Here is a 12,504-nt window from a genome sequence, read left to right on the forward strand (position 1 = left end):
TGCAACACAGGTACTATACATTATAAGACTGATCCTATAGACCTGGTGTAATAGCCCCTGCAGCACAGGTACTGTACATTATAAGACTGATCCTATAGACCTGGTGTAATATCCCCTGCAGCACAGGTACTGTACATTATAAGACTGATCCTACAGACCTGGTGTAATATCCCCCTGCAGCACAGGTACTGTACATTATAAGACTGATCCTACAGACCTGGTGTAATATCCCCCTGCAGCACAGGTACTATACATTATAAGACTGATCCTATAGACCTGGTGTAATAGCCCCTGCAGCACAGGTACTGTACATTATAAGACTGACCCTACAGACCTGGTGTAATATCCCCCTGCAGCACAGGTACTGTACATTATAAGACTGACCCTACAGACCTGGTGTAATATCCCCCTGCAGCACAGGTACTGTACATTATAAGACTGATCCTACAGACCTGGTGTAATATCCCCCTGCAGCACAGGTACTGTACATTATAAGACTGATCCTATAGACCTGGTGTAATATCCCCTGCAGCACAGGTACTGTACATTATAAGACTGATCCTATAGACCTGGTGTAATAGCACCTGCAGCACAGGTACTGTACATTATAAGACTGATCCTACAGACCTGGTGTAATATCCCCCTGCAGCACAGGTACTGTACATTATAATACTGATCCTATAGACCTGGTGTAATAGCCCCTGCAGCACAGGTACTATACATTATAAGACTGATCCTACAGACCTGGTGTAATATCCCCCTGCAGCACAGGTACTGTACATTATAAGACTGATCCTATAGACCTGGTGTAATAGCCCCTGCAGCACAGGTACTGTACATTATAAGACTGATCCTACAGACCTGGTGTTATATCCCCTGCAGCACAGGTACTGTACATTATAAGACTGATCCTACAGACCTGGTGTAATATCCCCCTGCAGCACAGGTACTGTACATTATAAGACTGATCCTATAGACCTGGTGTAATAGCCCCTGCAGCACAGGTACTGTACATTATAAGACTGATCCTATAGACCTGGTGTAATATCCCCCTGCAGCACAGGTACTGTACATTATAAGACTGATCCTATAGACCTGGTGTGATATCCCCTGCAGCACAGGTACTGTACATTATAAGACTGATCCTATAGACCTGGTATAATATCCCCTGCAGCACAGGTACTATACATTATAAGACTGATCCTATAGACCTGGTGTAATATCCCCTGCAGCACAGGTACTATACATTATAAGACTGATCCTATAGACCTGGTGTAATAGCCCCTGCAGCACAGGTACTGTACATTATAAGACTGATCCTATAGACCTGGTGTAATATCCCCCTGCAACACAGGTACTGTACATTATAAGACTGATCCTATAGAACTGGTGTAATATCCCCTGCAGCACAGGTACTATACATTATAAGTTGATCCTAGAGACCTGGTGTAATAGCCCCTGCAGCACAGGTACTATACATTATAAGACTGATCCTATAGACCTGGTGTAATATCCCCTGCAGCACAGGTACTATACATTATAAGACTGATCCTATATACCTGGTGTAACAGCCCCTGCAGCACAGGTACTGTACATTATAAGACTGATCCTATAGACCTGGTGTAATATCCCCCTGCAGCACAGGTACTGTACATTATAAGACTGATCCTATAGACCTGGTGTAATATCCCCTGCAGCACAGGTACTGTACATTATAAGACTGATCCTATAGACCTGGTATAATATCCCCCTGCAGCACAGGTACTATACATTATAAGACTGATCCTATAGACCTGGTGTAATAGCCCCTGCAGCACAGGTACTGTACATTATAAGACTGATCCTATAGACCTGGTGTAATATCCCCCTGCAGCACAGGTACTATACATTATAAGACTGATCCTATAGACCTGGTGTAATAGCCCCTGCAGCACAGGTACTGTACATTATAAGACTGATCCTATAGACCTGGTGTAATAGCCCCTGCAGCACAGGTACTATACATTATAAGACTGATCCTATAGACCTGGTGTAATATCCCCTGCAGCACAGGTACTATACATTATAAGACTGATCCATAGACCTGGTGTAATAGCCCCTGCAGCACAGGTACTGTACATTATAAGACTGATCCTATAGACCTGGTGTAATAGCCCCTGCAGCACAGGTACTGTACATTATAAGACTGATCCTATAGACCTGGTGTAATAGCCCCTGCAGCACAGGTACTATACATTATAAGACTGATCCTATAGACCTGGTGTAATAGCCCCTGCAGCACAGGTACTATACATTATAAGACTGATCCTATAGACCTGGTATAATAGCCCCTGCAGCACAGGTACTATACATTATAAGACTGATCCTATAGACCTGGTGTAATAGCCCCTGCAGCACAGGTACTGTACATTATAAGACTGATCCTACAGACCTGGTGTAATAGCCCCTGCAGCACAGGTACTGTACATTATAAGACTGATCCTATAGACCTGGTATAATATCCCCTGCAGCACAGGTACTATACATTATAAGACTGATCCTATAGACCTGGTGTAATATCCCCCTGCAGCACAGGTACTATACATTATAAGACTGATCCTATAGACCTGGTGTAATATCCCCCTGCAGCACAGGTACTATACATTATAAGACTGATCCTATAGACCTGGTGTAATAGCCCCTGCAGCACAGGTACTATACATTATAAGACTGATCCTATAGACCTGGTGTAATATCCCCCTGCAGCACAGGTACTGTACATTATAAGACCGATCCTATAGACCTGGTGTAATAGCCCCTGCAGCACAGGTACTGTACATTATAAGACTGATCCTATAGACCTGGTGTAATAGCCCCTGCAGCACAGGTACTGTACATTATAAGACTGATCCTATAGACCTGGTATAATATCCCCCTGCAGCACAGGTACTGTACATTATAAGACTGATCCTACAGACCTGGTGTAATAGCCCCTGCAGCACAGGTACTGTACATTATAAGACTGATCCTATAGACCTGGTGTAATATCCCCCTGCAACACAGGTACTGTACATTATAAGACTGATCCTATAGAACTGGTGTAATAGCCCCTGCAGCACGGGTACTGTACATTATAAGACTGATCCTATAGACCTGGTTTAATAGCCCCTGCAGCACAGATACTGTACATTATAAGACTGATCCTACAGACCTGGTGTAATATCCCCCTGCAGCACAGGTACTGTACATTATAAGACTGATCCTACAGACCTGGTGTAATATCCCCTGCAGCACAGGTACTGTATATTATGAGACTGATCCTATAGACCTGGTGTAATAGCCCCTGCAGCACAGGTACTGTACATTATAAGACTGATCCTATAGACCTGGTGTAATAGCCCCTGCAGCACAGGTACTGTACATTATAAGACTGGTCCATAGAGATAGGTGCATTCAGTAACTGTATAGAATAAATTTCATATTACGCTGCTTTCAATTCATTGTTATAGGCTCCTCCTTATTCTCCTATATAGAACATCCCGTGTGACTTCGACGAAGGCGTCAGTGTGCCGGAGCCGAATATGAACGCGGAATGGCGTAAGCTGCAGGTATGAGACCCCTTTACATAGCTTTGTACCCCGTTTAGAACACGCAATGACTGCGCACCGGGGACACGACTGTGGGGTATACAGCTCCACTAGTGACGTGGAACTTATAAGATCAGGTTCTCACAGCGGACATTAGGGGAAAACAAGCGATAGGTGCCCTCAGCCCTCCCCAGGAAAGCTGCTGGGGCTCCTTGGCGTGAATGGAGGACTTTACGTAAGAAAAGCAGCTGAAGGTGACGGTCGGCTGGAGATAATTACCACAATGGCGTTACTTCCCCTGATGACAGTGACATGGGGACAGGAAGACATTCGACGTCACCACATCAAAGACCAGCAGACAGTCAACTACCAGCTTTCCATAGAAAAACAACGTAACGTTATATCACTGCCTGTGTGATTATTCTCTGCAGATCACTGTATACTATCTATAGACGTAAAGGTTAATAATAGGGGGGAGTGCGTCTCCTCCGCATACACCGGAGATCTGCCGGAGCATCCGGCTTCCGTACATTAGGCCATACACGCTGTACACTAGGGTGGAAACCACATGTACTCATTCATTGTATTTTAATTCAGTTTCCTTTATTCCTAATACCTGCGTTTGCTTCCCCCGCAGACACCGCAGCAGGCGGATGAGGTCCAGCAAGGGCTCGCCCTTCTCCTCGCCTCGGCGCCCAAGGTAAAGACGTTCCTCTCCAAGTGCAGACTGGACTGGTCATCACATATATTCTCCAGCAACACGCGGACACTGAAAAACGTACTAGAGAGGTTCCAGACGCAGGTGAGCTGGCACTCATTGATCCTAGTGTGCTTTACCCTAGCACGCCAGCATATGGGCAGTGCTGTCAAATATTTAACATGTAAGGGAAGGTCAAAGGTGTCCAGGGGTAGAGGCACCTGTTTACTCTTGCAGGGGCTAAGGGGGGCACCTGTATACCCCTGCAGGAGGCAATAGGGACCTATATACCCCTGAAAAGGCAAAGGGAAGACCTGTGCACGCCTACAGAGGCAATGGGGGGCACCTGTACACCCCTGCGGGTTCCATGGGGCATACTTGACAACTTTTTTTTGTTTCCGGAGAGGAGATGCTGCTGGACACTTTGAGGGGTGGAGCTGGGTTCTCATGTCCTTGATATTGTGGCTATTACAAAGTCATTTAGAATCATGACTGGGACATAGCTATACCAGGATACAATTTATTTAGGAAGGACAGAATGGGAAGAATCGGAGGAGGGGTAGCAAGGTATGTGAACCCCCCCCCCCCCCAGAAATGCTACTTTAATACAAAATATTGAAGAGAAAACTGAGGCCCTCTGGGTGACCATAGAAATGGGGGAGAAGGACACTATTCTCATCTATAGACCACCAGGCCAGGGACAGGATTTGGACAGGAACGTATTGCTGGACATCCCTAAAATTGCTTTAACCGCTTAAGTGGCATGCCTGGAAATCTTCTGGGCCAGCTGCACTGCAGGCGCTGGCAACCCCAGAAGATTTCCGGGCTACACCACTTCTAGATTCCCTGGGGACCGCCACACTGATTGCATGGTGCCCGGGAATCAGCATAAACCATTACAGTTTTAAGTCTGCCCCCAGACTTCTATTGGCCGGGGGCCGGGCTTAACTGTGCAATGGTTTATGCTGATTCCCGGCCGCCGCAAGACCAGCAGGGGATAAAAACATAAATAGATAAATGTGCACGAGCAGTGTGAGAAAAACACCTCAGCTGCAGGGGAAAAATATCACTTTTCCGAAAAACTATTTTTATTAGAGAGGCATGGTGAATAGTGATAAAATTGTGAAATGAAAGGGTGAGAATTGAAAACGAAATATTCTCATTTCACAATTTATCTTTATAATGAATATGCGAACAGAGTGAGAATTTGGTGGAGGGAGACGAGGCAATAGCAGATCATCTAAATAATTCTTTTTGCTCAGTGTTGACTGCAGAAGGAGAGGGAAAGGGGCCACAGTTTAGTTGCAGGGACATTCATAATAAAATAATAGAACTCTCAAAACTGAAAGTAGGTAAATCAATGGGGCCAGATGGGATACATTCAAGGATACTAAAAGATATTAAAGATATGCTGTAGTACCATTAACATAATTATTCACCAGCTACAGGAGTAATTCCAGAGAACCTGAAAAAAGTGAATGTAGTCCCACTGCACAAAAGTGGAAGCAAGGTAGAAGCAAGTAACTACAGTCTAGTCAGCCATACATCAGTAGTCGGGAAAATAACGGAAACACTCTTAAAAGAAAGAGTTGTGGAATAATTTAAATCAAACAACTTACAGGATCCCAAACAGCATGGATTTTTACTGGTGGGCGATCATGTCAAACAAACCTTATTGACTTTTTTGACTCAGTGACTAGATCGGGGGGAGGGGGCGTAGATGTAGCTTATCTAGACATTGCTCTTTAATACCTTTGTTGGTGACATTGCAAATGGCATTAAAGGGAAAGTGTGCCTTTTTGCAGATGACACAGGTTAGACATACCAGGAGGGATTCATCAAATGATTGAGGATCTAGGTAGACTATAGGAATGGTCAGGAGTGTGGCAATTACAGTTTAATGCCAAAAATGCAAAATCATGCACTTGGGTCTGAAATATCCAAAGGCTACATATAGTATTGATGAGAGCTGGGGCGGCTCCTCTATTTGAATTTTGGACTGTGCTGCAGCCGCCACTGCCTAACCATGGCGATCCATTGCAAATCTCCTATTCACTTGGAGCTCCTGTCTATTAGAGATCTAAGTGTGGCCCCGCTACGGATGAATGAGATTTGCGATGGTTGCAGGCCACGCCTAGGCACAACGCTGTTGGAATTCGGCAATGACCCCTTTCACATCGCACAGCGACCCGCGTCGACCCGGCAATATACCAGGTCACTACCGAGTTATTTGTGCAGTGTGAAAGGGGTGTAAGACAGTTCCAGCTAATCCCGGCCCCTGGAACTAGGGACCGGGCATCGGTGAGGAAGGCAAGCGTAATAATCTTTAAAGAACGATGAAATAAACGTGTATGACAGGAAGACATTCTGGGACCAGGAGAACAATAGTGCATGTAGTGAACGTGCGACTACAGACGTCCGCATAAAACATTACATCCATTCAGGTTTTCTGGTGCACAGGAATCTTGTAGGATTATTATAGAGGACAGAACATCCCCTGTACGGCCTATTTATAGCACACAACTACAATACGATATATATATATATATATACCGCTGCACTGATCTCCAGTGTGTAACCTGTCTTCCTCCCCCACTTCCTCCAGGCTGGAGCGCACATGGCGCAGCGAGAAGCCCGGACGCTCGCTGTACACACTTCCCAGCAATTCTACACTGTTTACAGAAACTTTTTACAAGGGAAATACAAAACTCTTCTCTTGTCCGAATGCAAGAGGGCTCAGCGCAAATGAGGCGAGCGCGGCCCAGTCACCGTTACTCCACTCCACGCAGCAGAGACTGAGATCACCCGCACCGTGCCGCCGGACAGTTCCGCGCCTTTCCATGCTTGTGTCTCATTAATGGGAAAAAGAAAAAAAACCAAAGAGGTCAAAACGCTGTCAAGATATTTTATATTTGATATTAAGTTAAAAAAAACAAAACTGTAAAGATTTCTGTGTATTTATCTTTTTAAGTGAAATAAATCTATTTTCTGGTGTTTGGCGGTGTTTTTGAGGTCGGGCGGATGAGCATGGCGCCTCGTTCCTGCGCAGAACTCAGGATGGGATAAGAAGAACGGGGCCTGATTTAGATGCGGTGGGAATTCCTGTCCCGTCCCTGGAAGCAGCAGTAATAGCGCTGTATGGTGATACATGTAGACACCTCCTGCTGCTGTAGTGATCCCACCTGTGTCCTAGGACTGGTTGGTATTCAATCCTGCTGGTCTAAATCCCGACAGTAGCATCCCAACAGGTCTTAATGCCGACAGGGGCTCAGCAGGAAAGGAACCCTAACCCTCTCCCTGACCCTAACCCTCCTTACCGCATCCTAACCCTAACCCTCCCCTCCCGCAGCCTAACCCTAACCCTCCCCTCCCGCAGCCTAACCCTAACCCTCCACTCCCGCAGCCTAACCCTAACCCTCCACTCCCGCAGCCTAACCCTAACCCTCCCCTCCCGCAGCCTAACCCTAACCCTCCACTCCCGCAGCCTAACCCTCCCGCAGCCTAACCCTAACCCTCCCCTCCCGCAGCCTAACCCTAACCCTCCACTCCCGCAGCCTAACCCTCCCGCAGCCTAACCCTCCCTCCCCGCAGCCTAACCCTAACCCTCCCCTCCCGCAGCCTAACACTCCCCTCCCACAGCCTAACCCTAACCCTCCCCTCCCGCAGCCTAACCCTAACCCTCCACTCCCGCAGCCTAACCCTCCCGCAGCCTAACCCTCCCTCCCCGCAGCCTAACCCTAACCCTCCCCTCCCGCAGCCTAACCCTAACCCTCCCCTCCCGCAGCCTAACCCTAACCCTCCCCTCCCGCAGCCTAACCCTAACCCTCCACTCCCGCAGCCTAACCCTCCCGCAGCCTAACCCTCCCTCCCCGCAGCCTAACCCTAACCCTCCCCTCCCGCAGCCTAACCCTAACCCTCCACTCCCGCAGCCTAACTCTCCCCCCTGCAGCCTAACCCTCCCTCCCCCCAGCCTAAACCTAATCTTTACTCCCCGTAGCATAACCCTAATCCTTCCCGCAGCCTATCCCTCCACTCCCGCAGCCTAACCCTCCCTCCCCGCAGCCAAACTCTAATCCTCCACGCAGCCTAACCCTAACCCTCCCCTCCCGCAGCCTAACCCTCCCTCCCCACAGCCTAACCCTCCCCTCCCGCAGCCTAACCCTAATCCTCCCCGCAGGCTAACCCTAATCCTCCCTGCAGCCTAACCCTAATCCTCCCCGTAGCCTAACCCTCCCCTTACGCAGCCTAACCCTAACCCTCCCCTCCCGCAGCCTAATCCTACCTCTCCACAGCCTAACCCTTCTCTCCTGCAGCCTAACCCTAATCCTCCCCTCCCGCAGCCTAACCCTAACCCTCCCTCTCCGCAACCTAAACCTATTCTTTCCTCCCGCAGCATATCCCTAATCCTCCCCGCAGCCTAACCCTAGTCCTCCCCGCAGCCTAACCCTCCCCTCCCACAGCCTAACCCTCCCTCTCCGCAACCTAAACCTATTCTTTCCTCCCCGCAGCATAACCCTAATCCTCCCCGCAGCCTAACCCTAATCCTGCCCTCCCGCAGTCTAACCCTAATCCTGCCCTCCCGCAGCCTAACCCTAGCCCTCCCCTCCTGCAGCCTAACCCTCCCCGCAGGCTAACCCTCCCTTCCCTGCAGCCTAATCCTAATCTTTCCTCCCCGCATCCTAACCCTAATCCTCCCCACAGCCTAACCCTCCCCTCCCGCAGCCTAACCCTAACCCTCCCCTCCCGCAGTCTAATCCTAATCCTCCCTCCCACAGCCTAACCCTAATCCTCCCCCAGCCTAACCCTCCCTCCCCACAACCTAACCCTCCCTTCCCTGCAGCCTAAACCTAATCTTTCCTCCCCGCAGCCAAACCCTAATCCTCCCGCAAACTAATCCTCTCCTTCTGCAGCCTAACCCTCCCTCCCCGCAGCCTAAACCTAATCTTTCCTCCCTGCAGCCTAACCCTCCCCTCCTGCACCCTAACCCTCCATCCCCACAGCCTAACCCTAATCCTCCCCTCCCGCAGCCTAACCCTAATCCTCCCCTCCCGCAGCCTAACCCTAACCCTCCACTCCCGCAGCCTAACCTTCCCCGCAGGCTAACCCTCCCTAACCCTGCAGCCTACACCTAATCTTTCCTCCCTGCAGCCTAACCCTAACCCTTCCGCAGCCTAACCTTCTCTCCCCACAGCCTAACCCTCCCCTCCCGCACCCTAATCCTAATCCTCCCCTCCCGCAGCCTAACCCTAATACTTCCCGCAGCCTAACCCTAACCTCCTGCAGCCTAACCCTCCACTCCTGCAGCCTAACCCTCCCCGCAGGCTAACCCTCCACTCCTGCAGCCTAACCCTCCCAGCAGGCTAACCCTCCCTTCCCTGCAGCCTAAACCTAATCTTTCCTCCCCGCAGCCTAACCCTAATCCTCCCCTCCCGCAGCCTAACCCTCCCCGCAGGCTAACCCTAATCCTGCCCTCCTGCAGCCTAACCCTCCCCGCAGGCTAACCCTCCCTTCCCTGCAGCCTAAACCTAATCTTTCCTCCCTACAGCCTAACCCTAATCCTCCCCTCCCGCAGCCTAACCCTCCCCGCAGGCTAACCCTAATCCTCCCCTCCTGCAGCCTAACCCTCCCCGCAGGCTAACCCTCCCTTCCCTACAGCCTAAACCTAATCTTTCCTCCCTGCAGCCTAACCCTCCCCTCCTGCAGCCTAACCCTCCATCCCCACAGCCTAACCCTCCCCTCCCGCAGCCTAACCCTAATCCTCCCCTCCCGCAGCCTAACCCTAACCCTCCACTCCCGCAGCCTAACCCTCCCCGCAGGCTAACCCTCCCTTCCCTGCAGCCTAAACCTAATCTTTCCTCCCTGCAGCCTAACCCTAACCCTTCCGCAGCCTAACCCTCTCTCCCCACAGCCTAACCCTCCCCTCCGGCAGCCTAATCCTAATCCTCCCCTCCCGCAGCCTAACCCTAATCCTCCCCGCAGCCCTACCCTAACCTCCTGCAGCCTAACCCTCCACTCCTGCAGCCTAATCCTCCCCGCAGGCTAACCCTCCCTTCCCTGCAGCCTAAACCTAATCTTTCCTCCCCGCAGCCTAACCCTAATCCTCCCCTCCCACAGCCTAACCCTCCCCGCAGGCTAACCCTAATCCTCCCCACAGCCTAACCCTCCCCTCCCGCAGCCTAACCATAATCCTCCCCTCCCCCTTGGCAGTCTAAACCTAATCTTTCCTCCCCGCAGCATAACCCTAATCCTCCCCGCAGCCTAACCCTCCCCTCCTGCAGCCTAACCCTAACCTTCCCTCCCACAGCCTAACCCTCCCCTCCTGCAGCCTAACCCTCCCCACAGGCTAACCCTCCCTTCCCTGCAGCCTAAACCTAATCTTTCCTCCCTGCAGCCTAAGCCTCCCCTCCTGCAGCCTAACCCTATCCTCCCTCCCCGCAGCCTAAACCTAATCTATCCTCCCCGCAGCCTAACCCTAACCCCGCCTCCTGCACAGTGGCGTAAATTTATCCCAGTTGCCCGGAGGCAAGAAAAATATTGGCGCACCCCCCCTATATATCATCCGTGAGCGAATAAGATGCCATTTTGAGATCCGAGTAACACAGAGTAAAACCGAACTCGCTAATCTCTAATTCTAACTATATGAAGCTACTACAAAACCGTTGCAACTAGGCAGATCTATGCAGGGGTCCAGCCACACACAACATAGATCTGCTCAGTCACTCCCAATGCTGATTATTTCTCTGACAATTAATTTGCAAGTGACATACCCAGGATAAGAACCCACAACCTATTACACTGGAAGCATGCACCTTACTGGTGGACATATCTGCTCTTGCATAGGAAGTATGAGAATTCTAACTATTTAAAGTTACGTGTAATCGTCAGAGAAATAACTTCATATAGTTAGAATTCTCATGCTTCCTTTAAAGGAGCAAATAGCTTCATCAGTAAGGTGTCTGCTACCAGTGTGTCTATAATAAAGAGCGTGTGATTTGTAAGGTGCAGTGACTAGCGGGGAAGTCGGCTACGGAAGAGATACCGGCTGCGGTCAATTAACTTAATTGATTAATGTCGCTGAACACACGGAACAGGAGGAGAGGTGCCCCCCTTCAAAGCAGGAGCCCGGCGGCAGCTGACTCCGTTGCCTCCCAGAGTTCTGCCTCTGCTTCTGCAGCCTAACCTTAATCCTCCCTCCCGGCAGCCTAATCCTAATTTTTCCTCCCCGCAGCCTAACCCTCCCTCCCCACACCCTAACCTTAACCTCCTGCAGCCTTATCCTAAGCCTCCCTTCCTGCAGCCTAACCCTCCCTCCTCTCCCCGCAGCCTAAACCTAATCTTACTTTCCCGCATCCTAACCCTAATCCTCCCTCCCCCGCAGCCTAACCCTAATCCTCCCCGCATCGTAACCCTAATCCTCCCCCCAGCAGCCTAACCCTAATCCTCCCTGCACCCTAACCCTCCCCCCGCAGTCTAACCCTAATCCTCCCCGCAGCCTAACCCTAACCCTCCCCCTGCAGCCTAACCTTAACCCCAGCATACTTAAGTTCTGGATCCTGGTGGTTGGTATTCCGGCGCTGGCATTCCAAAGGTGTCACGATTCCAGCGCCAGCATGTAGACCGTCGGGAACCCGAATGCTGGCATTGTGACTACATCCCCTTAGGATGCAGGCATCGAATCCCTCACTCACCATTGGGCTGCTTGCGGCACCCATGGGGACACGCAAACCGCCCGTCGCAGAGACCAGGAAATCTTCATCCAATGACAGAGATCCCTGGCTTCTCTCCCCCACCTAAACAGCGGTGGCATGCCTTCATTTTGGGAAACTGAGGCCATCGTCACCCCACAAACGCCAGTCTGCTGCCATCCTGCTTCCTACATTACAGGACCCGCTCACGTGTGCACAACTTGCCGATAATCAGTACGTTGCAGCATAATTAGCAACAACAAGCAGGCCTGGATGAGGACCAGAGACAGCCTGCGGCTGGGAGCTGCTGCAGTAAATGCTTACTCACCCGTCTTGTTTACAACATGAAAGGAAAGCCGGGGAAAGACGATGTGATGTCTCAGGACAGAATTCCCAGCCGTTCTGACAGTCACTGTCTTCCTGCTGATGACTGTCTCCTGAGGCCATTACGCCACTTCCCAGCAAACAGACGGAAACAATCCTATCAGAGCCAGCGATCTGAGCCCGGGTCCAGCCGGCAGACAAAGGGGCTACCGACTGCAGGACCGCCGGATAG

The 12,504-nt window shown here is 50.4% G+C and overlaps 1 protein-coding gene across 1 annotated transcript in view; it reads left to right on the forward strand.

The window, feature by feature from the left end:
* EPO (erythropoietin) overlaps positions 1-7,209 on the forward strand; it is a 75,887-nt gene extending 68,678 nt beyond the window's left edge. Inside the window, exons 3-5 of the mRNA XM_063954593.1 lie at positions 3,513-3,587; positions 4,204-4,368; positions 6,869-7,209. Of these exons, the coding sequence (XP_063810663.1) occupies positions 3,513-3,587; positions 4,204-4,368; positions 6,869-7,012 (384 nt within the window). The 3' untranslated portion in view covers positions 7,013-7,209. The remainder of the gene's footprint in view (positions 1-3,512; positions 3,588-4,203; positions 4,369-6,868) is intronic.
* The last annotated feature ends 5,295 nt before the right edge of the window (positions 7,210-12,504 follow it).

Source organism: Pseudophryne corroboree, unplaced genomic scaffold (genome assembly GCF_028390025.1).
Source record: "Pseudophryne corroboree isolate aPseCor3 unplaced genomic scaffold, aPseCor3.hap2 scaffold_686, whole genome shotgun sequence".
In the NCBI taxonomy this organism is placed as follows: domain Eukaryota; kingdom Metazoa; phylum Chordata; class Amphibia; order Anura; family Myobatrachidae; genus Pseudophryne; species Pseudophryne corroboree.